The sequence below is a fragment of the Cebus imitator genome, unplaced genomic scaffold (genome assembly GCF_001604975.1).
Source record: "Cebus imitator isolate Cc_AM_T3 unplaced genomic scaffold, Cebus_imitator-1.0 Scaffold129, whole genome shotgun sequence".
NCBI lineage: Eukaryota > Metazoa > Chordata > Mammalia > Primates > Cebidae > Cebus > Cebus imitator.
This window is the reverse complement of record NW_016107444.1, coordinates 6399068-6420371: the sequence shown is the minus strand read 5'-3', so window position 1 is coordinate 6420371 and position 21304 is coordinate 6399068. Positions and strand designations below refer to the sequence as shown.

Below are 21304 nucleotides of genomic sequence, written 5' to 3'. Positions count from 1 at the left end.
ATCATGCACTGCTTAACAATGGGAATCCATTCTGAGAAATGTGTCAGGTGATTTCATCATTGTGTGAACATCACAGAGTGTACTTACAAACAAACCTAGATGAGACGGTCCACTACACAAGCCGGCCCTGTGCCACAGCCTGTGGCTGGCTCCCAGCTACAAACTGTGCAGCCGGTTACTGTACTGAGGACTGTAGACGACTGTGACAATGGTATTTGTGTACCTAAACCCAGAAAAGGTGCAGTAAACATATGGTATAGGGCTGGGTGCAGCGGCCCATACGTGCAACCCCAGCACTTTGGGAGGCCAAGGCAGGCGGATCACTTGAGGCCAGGAAGTCATGAACAACCTGGGCAACATGGCGAAATCCCATCTCTACAGAAAATTAGCCAGGCCTGGTGGCATGTGCCTGAGGTCCTAGTTACTTGAGAGGCTGAACGGGAGGATCATTTGAGTCTGGGCAAGTCGGGGCTGCAGTGAGCTGTGATTGTGCCACTGCACTCCAGCCTGGGTGACAGAGTGAGACCCTGTCTTAAAAAAATATTATACGGGGCCAAGCATGGTGGTTCATGCCTGTAATCTCAGCACTTCGGGAGGCTGAGGCAGGCAAATCACTTGAGGTCAGGAGTTAGAGACCAGCCTGACCAACACAGTGAAACCTGGTCTATACTAAAAATACAAAAAAGTAGCTGGGTGTGGTGGTGTGCACCCGTAATCCCAGCTACTCAGGAAGCTGAGGCAGGAGGATCACTTGAACCCACGAGGCAGTGGTTGCAGTGAGCTGAGAGCACACCATTGTACTCCAGCCTGGGTGACAGAGAGACTGTCTAAAAACTATATATGTGCCATAAAAGATTTTTAAGAATGTTACACTTGTATTGGGCACTTACCATGAATGGAGCTTGCAGAACTGGAAGTCACACTGGGAGAGTCAGTGGGTGGGTAGTGAGTGACTGAGAAGTCCTAGGACATTACGGTACACTACTGTAGGCTTCCAAACATTGCACACTTAGCTATATTACATTTATAAGCACAGTTTTTCTCATCAATAAGTTAACCTTAGTTTACTGTAAGTTTTTAACTTTATAAACTTAGTATTTTAACTTTTCAATCTTTTTTGTTCAAAACTAAGACACAAGCACACACATTAGCCTAGATCTGCACAGGGTCAGGATCACCAACGTCACTGTCTTCCATCTCCGCGTTTTGTCTCTCTGGAAGGTCTTCAGGGGCAATGGCACACATGGTGCTGTCATCACCTCTGATAGCAATGCCGTCTTCTAAAATACTTTCTGAAGGGCCCGCTACTTCACTGAATTTGTTTTATAGATAGAAGGAGTATACTCTAAAATATTGATCAAAAGTATAGTATAGTAAAGACATAAACCAGTAACATATTTATTATCAAGTATTATATACTGTACATAATCATGTGTGCTGTGCTTTTGTACACCAGGCTAATTTGGTATTTTTAGTAGAGACCAGGTTTCACCATGTTGGTCAGGCTGGTCTTGAACTCCTGACCTTATGTGATCTGCCTGCCCTGGCCTCCCAAAGTGCTTGGATCACAGGCATGAGTCACAGTGCTCTGCTATAGTTTGGTGATTCTAACGTGTAGTGATATCTTATGGTTTAAATGGGCATTTCCCTCATGAAATCAAACATCTTTTCATGTGCTTATTTGCCATCTATATATCTTTTTCAGTGAAATGTTGCGTTGTATCTTTTGCTCATGTTCTAATTGGATCGTTTTGTTTTGTTACTCTTTAATTTTGACACTTTAAAAAAATGTCTTCTAGATACTAGTCCTTTGTTGGACTGTAATCCCAGCTACTGGGGAGCCTGAGGCAGGATGATCCCTCGAACCCAGAAGGCAGAGGTTGCAGTGAGCTGAGATCGTACCACTGCTTTCCAGCCTGGTTGACAGCGCAAGACTCTGTCTCAAAAAAAAAAAAAAAAAAATTAGATAATCTCCAAAGTTCCTGTGAGCTCTGTGGCCCTGTCACTCTGATTTTTCAGATTCTTCCCTGGGAGACTGGAGTTTCCAAGACGTGAAAATTATCCCTGCTTAAGTGAGCTATTCCAAGTAGCTGGGACACCTGCGTCCCTCCTGTCAGTGACTGCCCAGGTGTTAGCTGGTTCCCACCAGCTGGGGAGGAACCAGGTGGGTTGGCTGGGATGGGCGGATATTTAAAGACTGGGTCTTGGGCCCTGCAACACTGCTGTCTCCGCTCCTGCCTGCTGTCATGTGGCTGGGGCTTCTCCTCCTGCTGTGGCTGAGCCCTGGGGTGAAGACAGGTGAGGAGCTAGGCTGATCTGTGCTAGAGGTCAAGGAGACCCCCACCTCTGGTCTCTCAGTCATTCAATCAATCCCTTCTGTCTCTGACGAGACCCACCTCCTGTGGTCTAGCATTCATTAATTCATTAATCAAATAATTCATGTATTCAGACCCTTATTAAGTACCGACTGTATGCTTGATGTGGCTTCTTTGTGTATCCAGCTTCATATCTGTAAGATGTCTTTGGGTCATTAGCTTGGAAGGGCCTGTTTTGGTTGTGGAGGCAGAGGAAGCTCCCTCAGATAGATGGCAACATGGGCACCGTGGGCAGCTGGGGTGGGCGGGACAGGAGGGAAGGTAGGTATGAAGAACCCAGATCCAGATTAATAGGCAGATTCACTGGGCGGTTGCCAGGCACCAGTCCATCGGGTTTATTAAAACATCCCTGGAAATACAACAGGGTGAATTACGTTGCATTTACTAGAACTTCTCTCTTTTTTTTTTTTTTTTTTTTTTGAGACAGAGTTTCGCTCTTGTTACCCAGGCTGGAGTGCAATGGCGCGATCTCGGCTCACCGCAACATCCGCCTCCCGGGTTCAGGCAATTCTCCTGCCTCAGCCTCCTGAGTAGCTGGGATTACAGGCACGTGCCACCATGCCCAGCTAATTTTTTGTAGTTTTAGTACAGACGGGGTTTCACCATGTTGACCAGGATGGTCTCGATCTCTTGACCTCGTGATCCACCCGCCTCGGCCTCCCACAGTGCTGGGATTACAGGCTTGAGCCACCGCGCCCGGCCTGAACTTCTCTTTTTTTCTTTCTTTTGAAACAGGGTCTTGCTCTGTCCACCAGGCTGGAGTGTCGTGGCGTGATCTCGGTTCACTGCAACCTCCGCCTTCTGCATTCAAGCAATTCTCCTGTCTCACCTCCCGGGTAGCTGGGATTACAGGTGTGCAGCGCCATGCCTGGCTAATTTTTGGCATTTTGAATAGAGATGGGGTTTCACCGTGTTGGCCAGGCTGGTCTTGAACTCCTGACTTCAGGTGATCTGCCCACCTCAGCCTCCCAAAGTTCTGGATTACAGGCGTGAGCCACCAGAGCTCTCTTGGGAGATAACTAGATGTCACTGAAAGGAACATAGTCAAGTAATAATGATAATGGAGATTCATTCTAAGAAATGCATCATCAGATGGTTTCATTGTTGTACGAACACCATAGAGTTCACACAGCAATGAAATAGTTTACATAAACGTAGATAATATATATTTTTATTTATATGTATGTTTTCCACATGAAAAGCCAAGTGTCCCAGAAAATGTCCCATTACTGAGTATCAGTCATTTCCCCTACTTGACCCACAATGCCGGTATCAAGTGGCATCTACTGGGTTTCTGTATATGCCCTATTATAATCTCACGGGACCACCGTCAAATACATGGTCCCTCATTGGTCTAATCATCATTATGTGGTGCAAGAGTATACTTCTTGGCCGGGTGAGGTGGCTCACATCTGTAATCCCAGCACTTTGAGAGGCTGAGGTGGGCAGGTCATGAGGTCAGGAGTTCAAGACCAGCCTGGCCAACATGGTGAAACCCCATCTCTATTAAAAATATAAAAATTAGCCGGATGTGGTGGTGCACGCCGGTAGTCCCAGCTACTCAGGAGGCTGAGGCAGGAGAATCACTTGAACCTGGGAGGTGGAGGTTGCGGTGAGCCAATATCTCACCACTGCACTCCAGCCTGGGCGACAGAGGGAGATTCCGTCTGGGGGGGAAAAAAGACTGTACTTCTTGTTGGGGTGGGAGCCGTGAGGGGTGTGCTAAGTAGCAACAGACATGTTATTCAATTGCTTTGTCAAAAGAACTTTTGGGTAAGTGAGGACTTCAGTTTTGCTTAGTGGGGTTTGCAGGTTTGGGGCTGGAGCAGGCTCACTGGGGCCGTGGAGGACTGGAAGAGGCTGCCCGATGTACCCCTCCCTCATCTTCCCCAACAGCCCTCACCTTCTGCTCTACCAAATTCTCAAACACATTTAAAGAGTACTACTCTGGGCTGGGCGCGGTGGCTCATGCCTGTAATCCCAGCACTTTGGGTGGCTGAAGTGGGCGGATCACGAGGTCAGGAGATCAAGACCATCCTGGCTAACACAGTGAAACCCCATCTCCACTAAAAAAGAAAAATGCAAAAAATTAGCCATGTGTGGTGGCACGCACCTGTAGTCTCAGCTACTCAGGAGGCTGAGGCAGGAGAATCCCTTGAACCCGGGAGGCAGAGGTTGCAGTGAGCTGAGATCGTGCCACTGTACTCCAGCCTGGTGACAGAGAGAGACCCTGTCTCAAAAAAGATAAAGAGCACGACTCTGGAGAGGCACCAAATTAGCTGTGGGCTCTTCGTCCAGCCCTGTCTGGGCCTGTTGCAGGTCTCACAGCTTGGCACTTCTGTGAGCCTCAGGGTCTGAAGACTGGGATGGTCCTAAAGGAGTCACCAGAGGTGTCACCTCCCCAGGAATGCATCTGCTGATGGACTTGCTGTCCCTGCTCTAACTCCGTGGCTCTCTCCTCCTGCCTGTGGCACGGCATTTCCCAGACAGTATGAGGGCATTCTGCTCACTAGACTGAGGACCTATCGGGTGTTCTTCTGGGGGATGGAGTGGGACAGCACAATGTGACCGCATGATCCACCATGACACCATTTTATTCACTCGATGGAATAAAATGAATGCATGCATGAGCCAGTGAGTCAGTGAATTGGTGCTTGGTCATTGTGGGAATGAACTTCTTTTCCCTTAATGTGCTATAATTTCTTTTCTTTTCTTTTTTCTTCTCATGTCCTTGAATTAATTTTTTCTTTTACATTTTTAAAATTAAATTTTTTTTTGAAACAGAGTCCTACCTTTTTGCCCAGCCTGGAGTGCAGTGGTGAAATCTTGGCTCACTACAACCTCCACCTCCCGGGTTCAAGCAATTCTCCTGCCTCAGCCTCCCAAGTTGCTGGGACTACCGGTGCACACCACCACACCTGGCTAATTTTTTTTTGTAGAGATGGGGTTTCACCATGTTGGCCAGGATGGTGTCAAACTCCTGAACTCAGGTGATCCTCCCACCTCAGCCTCCCAGAGTGCAGGGATTACAGGTGTGAGCCATCATTTTTTGGTGGTACCAGTCAGGACTGTTCATAACTGTACTTCTCTCCCGGGCCGTGGATACTGTGCAGGTTCAGGTATGAGCCTAAAGTTCAATTCAGAGCTTTTTTGTTTTTTGAGACAGAGTCTCTGTCGCCCAGGCTGGAGTGCGGCGGCGTGATCTCGGCTCACGGCAACTTCTGCCTCCCGGGTTCAAGCAACTCTCTTGCCTAAGCGGGGATTAGCCCACCAGGCCCGGCTAATTTTTTTGTACTTTTAGTAGAGATGGGGTTTCACAGCGTTAGCCAGGATGATCTCGATCTCCTGACGTCGTGATTTGCCTGCTTTGGCCTCCCAAAGTGCTGGGATTACAGGCATGAGCCACCGCGCCTGGCCAACCCAGATCTTTTGTATTCAATTAAATAAAAATTATTTGGCATTGTTGTTATGAGAAATACAGACACGTTTCCTGCCTTTAAGAAGCAGGTAGGGAAGACAGACCTTACTTACAGAGAGAAAGCTGAAACAGTGAGGCAGACAGGGAGGCATGCAATGAGCATTTGAAATCGTAGCTTTTAGGGTGAGAATAAAAGATTGATCTCAGCTGGGAGGATGTAGGAATTCAGAATGGACTGAATTTATTTTTAAAAACTATTTATTACGGAAAACGTCAAACACACACAAAAGTAGAGCGAACAGAATAATGAGCCCAGGTACCAGCTGGCCAGCTTCAAAATTGCCAGCATTGTGTTCAAGCTCTTTGTTTTTGAGATGGAGCTTCGCTCTTGTTGAAGTGCAATGGCGCAGTCTTGGCTCACTGCAACCTTCGCCTCCCGAGTTCAAGCGATTCTCCTGCCTCAGCCTCCCAAATAGCTGGGATTACAGGCGCGCGCCACCACACCCAGCTAACTTTTTGTATTTTTAGTAGAGACGGGGTTTCACCATGTTGCCCAGGCCAATCTCCAACTCCGGACCTCAGGTGATCCGCCTGCCTTGGCCTCCCAAAGTGCTGGGATTACAGGTGTGAGCCACCGTGCCCAGCTCAAGCTCTTATCCCCCATATTTTAAAAATATAACCACAAAACCTTATCAGAGCTAAAACAAATATGGCTGCACTGTAATCCCAACACTTTGGGAGGCTGGGGTGGACAGATCACCTGGAGCCAGGGGTTTGAGACCGGCCTGGCCAACGTGGTGAATTCCCCATCTCTCCCAAAAATACAAGAATTAGCTGGGCATGGTGGCAGGTGCCCGTAATCCCAGCTAGTCAGGAGGCTGAGGCGGGAGAATCACTTGAACCTGGGAGGTGGATGTTGCAGTGAGCCAAGATCGTGCCACTGCACTCCAGCCTGGGCAACAGAGTGAGAGTCCGTCTCTAGAACAAAAAACAAACAAATAAAACAACCACTTACTATTGTTTAATGCCTATGAGTGTTCATATTTCCCCCACTTGTCAAAAATATCTTTTTTTTCTGCTGCAAAGTAGAAGAGAAAAAGAAAAAAAAGGCTGGGTGTGGTGGCTGATGCCTGTAGTCCCAGCACTTTGGGAGGTCAAGGCGGGAGGATCACCTGAGCTCAGGAGTTTGAGACCCTGCGTACAGTAGCAAGACTCAGTCTCTACAGTTTTTTTTCTAATTAGCCAAGTGTGTTGGTGCGCACCTGTACTCCCAGCTATTCAGAAGGCTGAAGTGGGAAAATTGCTTGAGCCCCAGAGGTTGAGGATGCAGCAAACCATGACTGTACCGCTGCAGTGCGATCTGCTCAACCGAGGCAGACCGTGTCTCAAAAAAATAAAATAAAGAAGGAAGAGAGGAAGGAAGGAGGAAGGAAAAAAAGAAAGAGAAAGAAAGAAAAAGAAAAAAGAAAGAAAGAAAAGAAAGAAGAAGAGAAAGAAGGAAAGAAAGAAAAAGAGAAAGAAAGGAAGGAAGAAAAGAAGCCTTTTTACAGCTGCCTTATTCAAGTCAAAATCCAAACAAGATACACACATTTAACTGGTATATTCTTAATGTCTTTAAATCTGTACCTAGATCAGCGCCGCCTCTTTCACGTCATTTAATTGCGGAACAAATCAGGTACTGTGTCCTGCAGCGTAGCCTACCTTCTGGCTGGTGGATTGAATCGTCGTGGATGTCCCTCTGCCCCTGTCTTTCCTGAAATCTGGTAGCTGAGAAGAGATCCGGGCTGGAGACTTCTTTGGAAGGAAGAATCCGTGGGTGGGCACTTCCTGCTGCGTCTGGTGTTAAGCTTGGTTCTCCAGATACTGCACCCGTTGTACACGTTCTGTCCACTCGTGATTTGTGCTTGGATCCATTTTCATTAGGGGTTGCCAAGTTGTGCTTTTCTGCTGTTCCTTCTGCACTTACTGGCTGAAGTTTCTCTATCATGAAGATATTTCCCCTGTCCACTATTTGGCTTGGATGTGAAGGTTGGATAAACATTTGATACTTTATTTATCATTTTCATAACAATGAGCTAGCTCCTCAGCACCCTGGGGGAAGCTGGGTTTAAATGCTGCCTTGAAGTGTAAGAATATTTTCTTCTATTTTTTGTTTTGTTTTGTTTTGTTTGAGATGCAGTTTCGCGCTTGTTGCCCAGGCTGGAGTGCAGTGACGCAATCTCGGCTCACTGCAACCTCTGCCTACCGGGTTCAAGCGATTCTCCTGCCTCAGCCTCCCAAGTAGCTGGGATTACAGGCATGCACCATCACGTGTGGCTAATTTTGTACTTTTACTAGAGATGGAGTTTCTCCATGTTGGTCGGGCTGATCTCGAACTCCCAACTTCAGGTGATCCGCCCACCTTAGCCTCCCAAAGTGCTGGGATTACAGGTGTGAGCCACTGCGCCTGGCCAAGAATATTTTCTTCTAATGGATACGGGAGGGAAGAGCCTTCCAAGCAGAGGGAAGAGCTGGAGCAAAGGCTCCGAGGCAGGAGAAGGTAGGGTGTTTAGAGAGCAGCAGAGCTCGGTAGCACGTGCAAGAAGAGGCTTTTTGAGTGAAGACCCTGAGCATAATGTGGTGGGAAAGCAGGGAGAAGTCAGGATTGCTGGTTTGCCTGCCAGCTGTGTCAACAACTAAAGCATGACCACGGGCAAAGGGCTCTCCTTTGTCTACGTAATCAGTGGCTTTCACATGCTTCTGGCCCCAATTCATATTAATAAATACATGTTATACTTTTACCCAGTAAGTGCATCCATGTACGTAAAAACCAACAAAAACTTCAGAAAGAACTCCATCTACTTTTACATGCAGCGTATGTGGGTCTACCTATTCTATTTCATTCAGTGTCATCCTGTTAAAATAAATGTTGGTTATGACCACTGAATTGCTCTCAGACTCACAAATGGTTTGCAAGCTTAGTCTGATGGTTCCTGGGGCTCTGTTTCTGCTTCAGCCCTTTCTGGTCGGTCCCTGGTCTCGGTGACAACCTGATACAGGACCAGGATCTGGGGAAGAGGGACAGCATGAGAAGGGAAGGTGGTCACTTGCAGGAGGCTCCCGAGCCCAACAGGAGGCAGGAGCCAGGCCAGACTCAGAGGCTGTGGTCCCCGCCAGCCCATCCTCACTGTCAGCCTTGACCTCCCAGACCACTGCTGCCCTTCCACCAGACACCTGCTGGCCCTGTTTCCACAACAGACTGGCTCAGCCACACCCAGGCCCACAGGGATTAGAGGCCTGTTCCCTGTTGATCTTGTCAACTTTGAAAGGCCTTCGAGTTTATCTCTAAACAAAGCCCTCCAGTGTAGCCCTAAACAGTCAGGTGTTAACCTAATAGGAAGCAATTTGGAAGGTCAAGGTAAAGTAATTGGAGAACAGCATTGAGGGTACTGGGGTGAGAACCGCTGGGACCTCTTCTCACCGGAGGCATAGACCTGCCAGGTAACGGGGCCATAGTCCCTCCTGCCAACACCTTGCTTGCCCCATGCCCTGACTCTTTCTTTTTTGAGACGAAGTCTTACTCTGTTGCCCAGGCTAGAGTGCAGTGGCGCTATCTCAGCTCACTGCAGCCTCTACCGCCGGGTTCAAGCAATTTTCTTGCCTCAGCCTTCGAAGTAGCTGGGATTACAGGCGCCTGCCACCATGCCTGGGTAATTTTTGTATTTTTAGTAAAGACAAGGTTTCACCATGTTGGCCAGGCTGGTCTTGAACTCCTGACCTTGTGATCCACTCACCTCGACCTTCCAAAATGCTGGGATTACCAGCGTGAGCCACTACGCAGCAGCCTCGACTCTTAAAGAAGATGCACCCCCTTATCTTGGTGGGAATGACCAAGACCAGATCACAACTGAGCTAAGTGATTTGGGGAAATGGCTGGGGGTAGAGCTGGCAGAACTGGTTTGTAAATTGGGCTCCTGGAGACCTTCCTCTTAATAACAGCTTTATTGAGAGATAATTCACATACTGTAAAATTTACCCTTTTGTACAATTCACTATGTGTACAATTCAGTGGCTTTTAGTTGGCAACCATCACTGCTGTCTTATTTTATTTTATTTATTTATTTTTGGTACTTTTTGGTAGAGACAGGGTTTTGCCACGTTGGCTAGACTACTCTAGAACTCCTGACCTCAAATGATCCAACTGCCTCGGCCTCCCAAAATGCTGGGATAACAGGTGTGAGCCACCACACCCAACCACCTCTGTCTAATTTCAGAACATGTTTGTCACTCCCCAAATAAACGGTGCCAATGAGCAGGCACTCCTGTTCCCCACGTCTCACCAGCCGCTGGCAACTGCTAATATACTTTCTATCTTGGTGGATTTGTCTATTCTAAACATTTCATATAAATGAAATAATACAATACATGGCCTTTTGTGAGTGGCTCTGTCACTTAGCATGTTTTCAAGTTTCATTGTTGCTGTAGCATGGATCTGTACTTCATTCCTTTTTATGGCTGAATAATATTCCATTGCATGGATATACCAGATTTTATCAATTCATCAGTTGTACATTTGAATTGTTTCTGCTATTTGGCTATTACGAATAACACTGCTACAAACATTCATTTATAGGGTTTCCTGTGAACATGTGTTTCAAATTTTCCTAAATATATGCTCAGAAGTAGGGCTGTTGGGTCCTGTGGCAACTCTGTGTTTAACATTCTGAGAAACGGTCAAATTGTTTTTCTTTGTTTTCCTCTCCTTTTTTGTTCTTTCCTGCTGCCACCTCGCCTCCCCAAGTGGTTTTTCAAGGTGGCTGTACCATTTTGCAGTCCCACCAGTAGTGTATGAGGGTTCCAGTTTCTCACATCCTCATCAACACTTGTATTTCATTTTTCATCTTAGCCATCCTAGCGGATGTGAGGTGGCATCTCACTGTGGTTTGGATTTGCATTTCCTTGTGATTAAGGATGGTGAGCATCTTTCATGCTTACTGGCCACTTGTATATCTTCTCTGGAGAAATGCCTATTTAAATCCTTTGTCTAGTTTTAAATTTGGTTGACTTAATTTTAATTTTAGTTATTAGTACTACTTTATTATACTTTAAGTTCTGGGCTACATGTGCAGAATGTGCATGCTTGTTACATAGGTATTCACCTGCCATGGTGGTTTGCTGCACCCATCAACCTGTCATCTACATCAGGTATTTCTCCTAATGCTACCTCTCCCCTAGCCCCCCACTCCCCAACAGGCCCCAGTGTGTGATGCTCCCCTCCCTGTGTCCATGTGTTCTCATTGTTCAACACCCACTTATGAGTGAGAACATGCAGTGTTTGGTTTTCTGTTCCTGTGTTAGTTTGCTGAGAATGATGGTTTCCAGACTCATCCATGTTCCTGCAAAGGACATGAACTCATCCTTTTTTATGGCTGCATAGTATTTCATGGTGTATATAGACCACATTTTCTTTATCCACTCTATCATTGATGGGCATTTGGGATGGTTCCAAGTTTTGGCTATTGTGAAGAGTGCTGCAGTAAACATACATGTGCACGTGTCTTTATAATAGAATGATTTATTATCCTATGAATATATACCCAGTAAAGGATTGATGGGTCAAATTGTATTTCTAGTTGTACATCCTTGAGGAATCGCCACACTGTCTTCCACAATGGTTGAACTAATTTAACTTACACTGCCACCAACGCTGTAAAAGTGTTCCTATTTCTCCACATCCTCTCCAGCATCTGTTGTTTCCTGACTTTTTAATCATCGCCATTCTAACTGACGTGAGAAAGTATCTCACTGTGGTTTTGATATGCATTTCTCTAATGAGTAGTGGTGATGACCTTTTTTTCATATGTTTATTGGCCGCATAAATGCCTTCTTTTGAGAATTGTGTTATATCCATTGTCCACTTTTTGATTTTTTTTTTTTTGAGACAGTCTTGCTTTGTCACCCAGGCTGAGTGCAATGGTGCAACCTCAGCTCACTGCAATCTCTGCCTCCTGGGTTCAAGAGATTCTTCGACCTTAGCCTCCCAAGTAGCTGAGACTACAGGTGCCCACCACCACTCCCGGCTAATCTTTGTGTTCTTAGTAGAGATGGGGTTTCCCCATATTGGCCAGGCTGGTCTCAAACTCCTGACTTTGTAATCCACCCACCTTGGCCTCCCAAAATGCTGGGATTACAGGCACGAGCCACTGTGCCTGGCCTTTGTTTTTTTCTTGTAAATGTAAGTTCTTTGTAGATTCTGGATATTATCCCTTTGTCAGATGGATAGATTGCAAAAATTTTCTCCCATTCTGTAGGTTGCCTGTTCACTCCGATGATAGTTTCTTTTGCTGTACAGAAGCTCTTGACTTTAATTAGATCCCATTTGTCAATTTTGGATTTTGTTGCCAATGCTTTTGGTGTTTTAGTCATGAAGTCTTTGTCAATGCCTATTTCCTGAATGGTATTGCCTAAGTTTTCTTTTAGGGTTTTTATGGTTTTAGGTCTTTTTGTGGTTTTAGGTCTTATGTTTAAGTCTTTGAGTTAATTTTTGTATAAGGTGTAAGGAAGGGGTTCAGTTTCAGTTTTCTGCATATGGCTAGCCAGTTTTCCCAACACCGTTTATTAAATAGGGAATCCTTTCCCCATTACTTGCTTTTGTCAGGTTTGTCAAAGATCAGATGGTTGTAAATGTGGCGTTATTTTTGAGGCCTCTGTTCCGTTCCACTGGTCTGTATATCTGTTTTGGTATCAGTACCATGTTGTTTTGGTCACTGTAGCCTTGTAGTATAGTTTGAAGTCAGGTAGAGTGATGTCTCCTGCTTTGTTCTTTTTGCTTGGGATTGTCTTGGCTATTCAGGGTCTTTTTTGGTTCCACATAAAATACAAAGTAGTATTTTTCTAATTCTGTGAAGACAGTCAATGATAGCTCGATGATGACAGCATTGAATCTTTACATTATTTTGGGCAGTGTGGCCTTTTTCACAATATTGATTTTTCTTATCCATGAGCATGGAAGATTTTCCCATTCGCTAGTGTCCTCTATTATTTTCTTGAGTAGTGGTTTGTAGTTCTCCTTGAAGAGGTCCTTACGTCCCTTGTAAGTGGTATTCCTAGGTATTTTATTCTCTTTGTAGCAATTGCTGACTCATGATTTGGCTCTCCATTTGTCTATTATTGATGACTTGAGATTTTGTGCTGAGGTGATGGAGTTTTCTAAATATACAGTCATGTCATCTGCAAACAGAGACAGTTTGACTTCCCCTTTTCCTATTTGAATATGCTTTATTTCTTTCTTTCTCTTGCCTGATTGCCCTGGCCAGAACTTCCAATACTATGTTGAATAGAAGTGGTCAGAGAGGGCATCCTTGTCTTGTGCCAGTTTTCAAAGGGAATGTTTCCAGCTCTTGCCCATTCAGTATGATATTGGCTGTGGGTTTGTCATAAATTGCTCTCACTATTTTGAGATATGTTCTATCAATACTTAATTTGTTGAGAGTTTTTAGCATGAAGGAGTGTTTAATTTTATCGAAGTCCTTTTCTGCATCTATTGAGATAATCATGTGGCTTTGTCATTGGTTCTGTTTATGTAATGGATCACATTTATTGATTTGCATATGTTGAACCAACCTTGCATCCCAGGGATGAGGCCAACTTGATTGTGGTGGATAAGCTTTTTGATGTGCCACTGGATTGGGTTTGCCAGTATTTTATTGAGGATTTTCGCATTGATGTTCATCAGGAACATTGGCCTGAAATCTTCTTTTTTTGTGTGAGTCTCTGCCAGGTTTTAGTATCAGGATGATGCTGGCCTCATAAAATGAGTTAGGGAGGATTCCCTCTTTTTCTATTGTTTGGTGCAGTTTCAGAAGGAATGATACCAACTCCTCTTTGTACCTCTGCTAGAATTTGGCTGTGAATCTACCTGGTCCTGGGCTCTTTTTGGTTGGTAGGCTATTAATTACTGCCTCAATTTCAGAACTTATTATTTATCTATTCAGGGATTTGACTTCTTCCTGGTTTAGTCTTGGGAAGGTGTATGTGTCGAGGAATTTATCCATTTTTTTCTAGATTTTCTGGTTTATTTGTGTAGAAGTGTTTATAGTATTCTCTGATGTTTGTATTTCTGTGGGATCAGTGGTGATATCCCCTTTATCATTTTTTTTATTGTGTCTATTTGATTCTTCTCTCTTTTCTTCTTTATTAGTCTGGCTAGTGGTCTACTTTTTGTTAATCTTTTCAAAAAAAAAAAAAAAACCAGCTCCTGGATTTATTGATTTTTTTGGAAGGGCTTTTCGTATCTCTATCTCCTTCAGTTCTGCTCTGATCTTTGTTATTTCTGGTTTTCTGTTAGCTTTTGAATTGGGTTGCTCTTGCTTCTCCAGTTCTTTTAATTGCAATGTTAGAGTGTTCATTTGAGATCTTTCTTGCTTTCTCCTGTCGGCATTTAGTGCTACAAATTTCCCTCTAAACACTGCTTCGGCTGTGTCCCAGAGATTCTGGTACATTGTATCTTTGTTCTCATTTGGTTTCAAAGAACTTATTTATTTCTGCCTTAATTTTGTTATTTACCCAGTAGTCTTCAGGAGCAGGTTGTTCAGTTTCCATGTAGTTGTGCAGTTTTGGGTGAGTTTCTTAATCCTGAGTTCTAACTTGATTGCACTGTGGTCTGAGAGACTGTTTGTTATGATTTCCATCCTTTTGCATTTGCTGAGGAGTGTTTTACTTCCAATTATGTGGTCAAGTGTAGAATAAGTGTGATGTACTGAGAAAAATGTATATTTTGTTGATTTGGGGTGGAGAGTTTTGCAAATATCTATTAGGTCCACTTGGTCCAGAGCTGAGTTCAAGTCCTGAGTATCCTTGTTAATTTTCTGTCTCATTAATCTGTCTAATATTGACAGTGGGGTGTTAAAGTGTCCCACTATTATTGTGTGGGAGTCTAAGTCTCTTTGTAAGTCTCTAAGAACTTGCTTTATGAATCTGGGTGCTCCTATATTGGGTACATATATATTTAGGATGGTTAGCTCTCCTTGTTGCATTGATCCCTTTACCATTATGTAATGGCCTTCTTTGTCTTTTTTGATCTTTGTTGGTTTAAAGTCTGTTTTATCAGAGACTAGAATTGCAACCCTTGCTTTTTTTTTCCTTTCCATTTGCTTGGTAAATTTTCCTTCATCCCTTTATTTTGAGCTTATGTGTGTCTTTGCAGGTGGGATGGGTCTCCTGAATACAGCACACCGATGGGTCTTGACTCTTTATCCAATTTGCCAGTCTGTGTCTTTTAATTGGGGCATTTAGCCCATTTACATTTAAGGTTAATATTGTTATGTGTGAATTTGATCCTATCATTATGATGATACTTGGTTATTTTGCTTGTTAGTTGATGCAGTTTTTTCATAGTGTCATTGGTCTTTGCAATTTGATATGTTTTTGCAGCAGCTGGTAACAGTTTTTCCTTTCCATGTTTAGTGCTTCCTTCAGAAGCTCTTGTAAGGCAGGACTGGTGGTGACAAAATCTCTTGGCATTTGCTTGTCCATAAATAATTTTATTTCTCTGTTGCTTATGAAGCTTAGTTTGGCTGGATATGAAATTCTGGGTTGAAAATTATTTTCGTTAAGAATGTTGAACATTGGCCCCCACTCTTTTCTGGCTTGTAGGGTTTCTGCCAAGAGATCCACTGTCAGTCTGATGGGCTTCCCTTTGTGGGCAACCCAACATTTCTCTCTGGCTGCCCTTAGCAATTTTTCCTTCATTTCAAACCTGGTGAATCTGACAATTATGTATCTTCGGGTTGCTCTTCTCAAAGAGTATCTTTGTGGTGTTCTCTGTATTTCCTGAATTTGAATGTTGGCCTGTCTTGCTAGGTTGGGGAAGTTCTCCTGGATAATGTCCTGAAGGACGTTTTCCAGCTGGTTTCCATTCTCCCATCACTTTCAGATATACCAATCAAACGTAGGTTTGGTCTTTTCACATAGTCCCATATTTCTTCAAGGCTTTGTTCATTCCTTTTCCCTCTTTTTTCTCTAATCTTGTCTTCATGCTTTATTTCATCAAGCTGATCCCCAATCTCTGAAATCCTTTCTCCCACTTGATCTCTTTACCTATTGATACTTTTGTGTGCTTCATGAAGTTCTTGTTCTGGGTTTTGCAGCTCCATCAGGTCATTTATGTTCTTCTGTAAACTGGTTATTCTGGTTAGCAATTCCTCTAACCTTTTTTCAAGGTTTTTCGCACTGGGTTAGAACCCATGCTCCTTTAGCTCAGAGGAGTTTGTTATTACTCACCTTCTGAGGCCTACTTCTGTCAATTCATAAAACTCATTCTCCGTCCAGTTTTGTTCCCTTGCTGGTGAGGAGTTGTGATCCTTTGCAGATCCTTTGTTCTGGTTTTAGGAATTTTCAGTCATTTTGCACTGTTTTTTTCACATCTTCATGGATTTATCTACCTTTGTCTTTGATGTTGGTGACCTCTGGATGGGGTTTCTGTGTGGATGTCCTTTTTGTTGATGTTGATGCTATTCCTTTTTGTTTGTCAGTTTTCCTTCTAACAGTCAGGCCTCTCTGCGGCAGGTCTGCTGGAGTTTGCTGAAGGTCCACTACAGACCCTGTTTGCCTGGGTATCACCAGCAGAGGCTGCAGAACAGCAAAGATTGCTGCCTATCCCTTCTTCTGGAAGGTTTGTCCCCCTCTGGGGGACCCACCCACCAGATGACAGCTGGAGCTCTCTTGTATGAGGTGTCTGTCGACCCCTGCTGGGAGGTGTCTCCCAGTCAGGAGGCATGGGACTCAGGGACCTACTTGAGGAAGCAGTCTATCCCTTAGCAGAGCTTGAGTGCTGTGCTGGGAGATCCACTGCTGTCTTCAGAGTCATGGAATGTTTAAGTCTGCTGAATCTGTGTCCACACCTGCCCCTTCCCAGGTGCTCTGTCCCAGGGAGATGGGAATTTTATCTATGAGCCCGTGACTGGGGCTGCTGCCTTTCTTTCAGAGAAGCCCTGCCCAGAAAAAAGGAATCTAGAGAGGCAGTCTGGCTACAATGGCTTTGAGGTGTTGTGGTGGACTCCACCCAGTTCAAACTTCCCAGGGCTTTGTTTACACTGTGAGGGGAAAAGCACCTACTCACACTTCAGTAATGGCAGATGCCCCTCCCCCCACCAAACTCAAGTGTCCCAGGTCGACTTCAGACTTCTGTGCTGGCAGCGAGGATTTCAAGCCAGTGCATCTTAGCTCGCTGGGCTCTGTGGGGGTGGGATTGCTGAGCTAGACTGCTTGGCTCCCTGGCTTCAGCCCCCTTTCCAGGGGAGTGAACGGTTCTGTCTTGCTGGCATTCCAGGCGCCACTGGGGTATGAAAGGAAACTCCTGCAGCTGGATCAGTGTCTGCCCAAATGGCCACCCAGTTTTGTGCTTGAAACCCAGGGCACTGGTGGCGTATGCACCTGAGGGAATCTCCTGGTTAGTGAGTGGCAAAGACCATGGTAAAAGCATAGTAACTGGGCTGGAGTGCACTGTTCCTCATGGCACAGTCCCTCATGGCTTCCCTTGGCTAGGGGAGGGAGTTCCCTACTTCTTACACTTCTGGGGTGAGGTGACACCCCACCCTGCTTTGGCTTGCCCTCCATGGGCTGCTCCCACTGTCTAACCAGTCCCAATGAGACGAGCTGGGTACCTCAGCTGGAAATGCAGAAATCACCTGCCTTCTGTGTTGATCTCGCTGGGAGCTACAGGCTGTAGCTGTTCCTGTTTGGCCACCTTGCCAACTACCACCCCTTTATTTTTATTTTTTTGAAATAGAGTCTTGCTCTGTTGTCCAGGCTGGAGTACAGTTGTGCAATCTTGGCTCACTGCAACCTCCCCCTCCTGGATTCAAGCAATTCTCCTGCCTTAGCCTCTCAAGTAGCTGGGACTATCATGCCCACCACCACACTCAGCTAATTTTTGTATTATTAGTAGAGATGGAGTTTTACCATGTTGGCCAGGCTGGTCTTGAACTCCTGGCCTCAAGTGATCTGCCTGTCTTTGTCTCTCAAAGTATTAAGATTACAGGTGTGAGCCACCATGCCTGGCCAGTTTCAGCTGTTACATTTAGGTCTTTGGTACATTTTGAGTTAATATTTGTATACAGTGTGAGGTAGGGGTCCAAATGCATTCTCTTGCATGTGCTTATCCAGTTGTCCAAGCACTGTTTGTTAAATCTACCTTTTCTTTTCTTTCTTTGTTTGTTTCTTTCCTTCTTTCCTTTTTTTTTTTTTTTTTTTTTTTTTGAGACAGGGTCTTGCTCTGTCACTTAGGTTGAAGTGCAGTGGTGTGATCATGGCTCAGTTCAGCTTCCAACTTCTGGGCTCAAATGCTCCTCCTACCTCAGCCCCCTGGGTATCTGGGACTATAGGCATGCACCACAGGCATGCACCACCACACCTGGCTAATTTAATCTATTTTTAAAAAATATTCCTTTTTCTCCAGGCAGCTGCTCCCAACCCCAGCGCCTTTGCTGTCTTGGAACAGATCACCACTGCAAGAGGGGAGGTTGCTACTGTGATGAATTCTGCCATGTGGTACCAGACTGCTGCCCAGACCACAGTGTCCTCTGCAACCCTGGTAACTCATATGTAGGCTTGTTTCCACCCACAGCAAAGCTGGATGCTGTGGTTGGCAGAGGCGAGCCCTTTGCCTACATGTCAGGCCAAAGCCGGGACGTGCCCTGGATAGTTCCTAAGGTCCCTGACAATCCTGAGATCTTGCATCCTAGTTCAGGTCAAAGGTGCCCACATGTTCCTTCTGGCTTTGTTTCCTGATATTCCTTGCCGTCTGCTACTCCTCTCTGAGCTACTTTTCCAGGTTCCACAGAGAGAGGTTACGCTGTCTGTGGTAGAGATGAGGAGGAGAAAGAGGTGGCTGGGTTCCACTTAACGCTCTCTCTTCTTGCAGTATGGATGTCTCTTGACTGGTGCCGGTAGACTTTTGAGGGGAGACAGGAATCTGCAGAGAGACGCTGCGGATGTTGGGCAGCAGCAGTGGGTGTGGGAGGCAGAAATGACGACAGGACCTTTCACCTTGTGTTTCTCTCAGCTTCTCAGATGACCAAGATGGGGCTGCAGATGGTGCTGAGGATGGAGAACCCACCCAGCCCTGCTAGGAGCCATCTAGACTGGGTGCAGAGCACGGTGAGCTCCTGGAAGTTCTCCAAGAGGGGGTGGATGGCAGCCTGCTCCTTGCCTTTGTGGCCTCCAGACCCCAAAGTCAGGGAACCAGAGGGAGAAAGGGGCCTTAGCTATGGCAGAGCTCCACTGCAATGATCGGTTTAGGGGTAGGAGCCAGGATTGCTGTCTGTGGACACTAAAACTTGAATCTCATATACTTCTCATATGTCACAAAACATTATTCTTTTTTGTTTTTCTCCTACCATCTAAAAATACAGAAAACATTCTTAGCCTATGAGGTGTACAGAAACAGGCAGTGGCCAGATTTGCCCCATAGCCTGTAGTTTGCTGACCTCTGCCATAAGTCATCCTCCATTCTCTTCTTTCCTTCTGTGTCCTTGTTACTGACAAAGCCACTCCCCCTGAAATGGGGTCTTTCCCTGTTTGGTGCCATGAAGCCAATATGCAAAACCGAAAGTGAGTGTCAAGCAGTGCAGGCTTTATTTGGTGGCCATGGAACTCAGAAGTGAGAGCTTGGCTCGCAAATCAACATTTCTGCTTGTGAGACTCTGGAAGTCACAGATATAGAAAAGGGGCTGAGCATTAAAAGCAAGAGGAGGAGTGGCCAGGTGCCAATGGCTTACTCCTACAAACCCAGCACGGTGGGAGGCCAGGATGAGAGGATTGCTTGAGACCAGCAGTTCGAGACCAGCATGGTCAACATAATGAGACCCTCATCTCTACAAAAATAAAAATAAAAAAAGCAAAGGGAGGAATTGTGTTTTCTGGGTCTGGGTGGAAACGTTTTCAAAGCCAGAGTGCCACCTTCCTATTTGTTTTTTTCTGTTTTTGCCCCCCTAGCATTGTCATGGTGGCTGATTGCTGTTACGGTGCCAGTGGCAGTGTGATTTAGCATGGAAATTAGATTATAACGAAGTTAGAGGTCAAGTGAGCCGCCATCTTGGATTCCAACAGTCTTGGCTGGCTTCATCACCAGCTAAGGAGAAGTTCTGATCTCAGGCATCCTGTTTCCTAAAGATAAACAGAGTTCTGGCAGGGTAGATATTCACCGAGGTCATGTAGGCATTACACTGGATAACATCTTGGCTTCAAGAGCTGTCCAGAGCCCTCTGCCCAGCACTGGAGGAGAGGCCTTGGCCCGCATCCTGGCATATTATGGCTTTGGGCAGAAAGAAAAGCAGATAATGCAATGGAAAGAGAGTGCGATTGATAGTCAGATAGACTTGAGTTCAACTCCCGGCTCTACCACTTACTGCCTGGGTGACCTCAAGCCACTTTCTCAGCCTTTCTGAGCCTCAGTTTCCTCATGTGTATCCTAGAGCTTGCCTGATAGGGCCATAGGGAGGATTGGTTGAGGTCAGGCGTGGAGAGGGCCTGGCTCCTGGTGAGTGTGGTTTGGAAACACAGCACAGGTGGGAACAGAACTTCGCTTCCTGCTCTCTTAGGTTCAGTGGCTTCTCCAAACCAGCCTCCCAGGAATGCCGTTCTCCATGGCCATAGAGGGGATCAAGAAGAAAGCCTGACTCCTCTCCTGAGGCCCCTTCCCCACCCCGAGCCAGCAGAATCCATGGAGCAGAGGTCATCTGTCCCCAGCGTGGCCAGCTGAGGCCAGAATTGCTGGGCCAGGGGTGCTTGTCTCTCAGCTCACATCCTGTATACTTTCACATTGGTTTAGCCAGAGCAAAACTGAAATGTACAGTTGTCATGAACACGTTTAAATGTGCGTAGAATCAGTGATACAAGCTATGAAACATGTTTGGCTCACGGTATTATTCATTGCTTTGTGATGGTTGCAATTACTATAGCAAACATTTCTTGAAAGTAGAAAATAAAAACCCAGCATCCCTTTAGCTAAGTAATTTGTGTTGTCTCCTAAGCATTCCTTCCTGGGCTCCGCATTACTGCCCGTAAGTCTGGAAATATTCTGGTCTGAGCCCGTAGTCCAGGCCGTGAGTTCAGGCTTCCTCTCCCAGCGACGAAAGGAGAAGTGGCCGACCTTTCTCCAGTGAGCCCAGATGGGCCTCTGGGAGTCTCCTGGGGTGCACAGGATTTCCGAGATCGAGGAGGGGGCTGCCAGGGGCTGTGCGGTCTGATGAACCAGTCACCTTCCCTTCCACACCTGCCCTTGCCTGTTTCTGTGGGTGGCTTCCCCGTCCTTAGCTTCCTGGACTCCAGACCTCAGGGTCATCTTTCGCTTCTCTCTGTGAGTTGCCAAGTCTCTCTAGTGTTGCTTCGCAATATCGTTCATATCCACCCCCTTTCTAGTCCCACTGCTGAAGTCCTAGGTCACAGCCTCCTACCTGGCCCCCTTGCCCTGACTTTCCGTTCCTGGCCTCCGCCCAAGCAGAGCTCTGGTACTGCTGTTTCCCTGCTCAAA

The 21304-nt window shown here is 45.8% G+C and overlaps 1 protein-coding gene across 1 annotated transcript; it reads left to right on the top strand.

Annotated features, from left to right (window-relative positions):
* Nucleotides 1–2184: 2184 nt before the first annotated feature.
* Nucleotides 2185–20782, top strand: LOC108312848. The gene is made up of 4 exons (XM_017541008.1): nt 2185–2298; nt 18230–18364; nt 18836–18930; nt 20373–20782. Exons 1-4 carry the CDS (start codon nt 2247–2249, stop codon nt 20448–20450), a joined length of 360 nt encoding a protein of 119 aa, XP_017396497.1. The 5' UTR covers nt 2185–2246; the 3' UTR covers nt 20451–20782.
* The last annotated feature ends 522 nt before the right edge of the window (nt 20783–21304 follow it).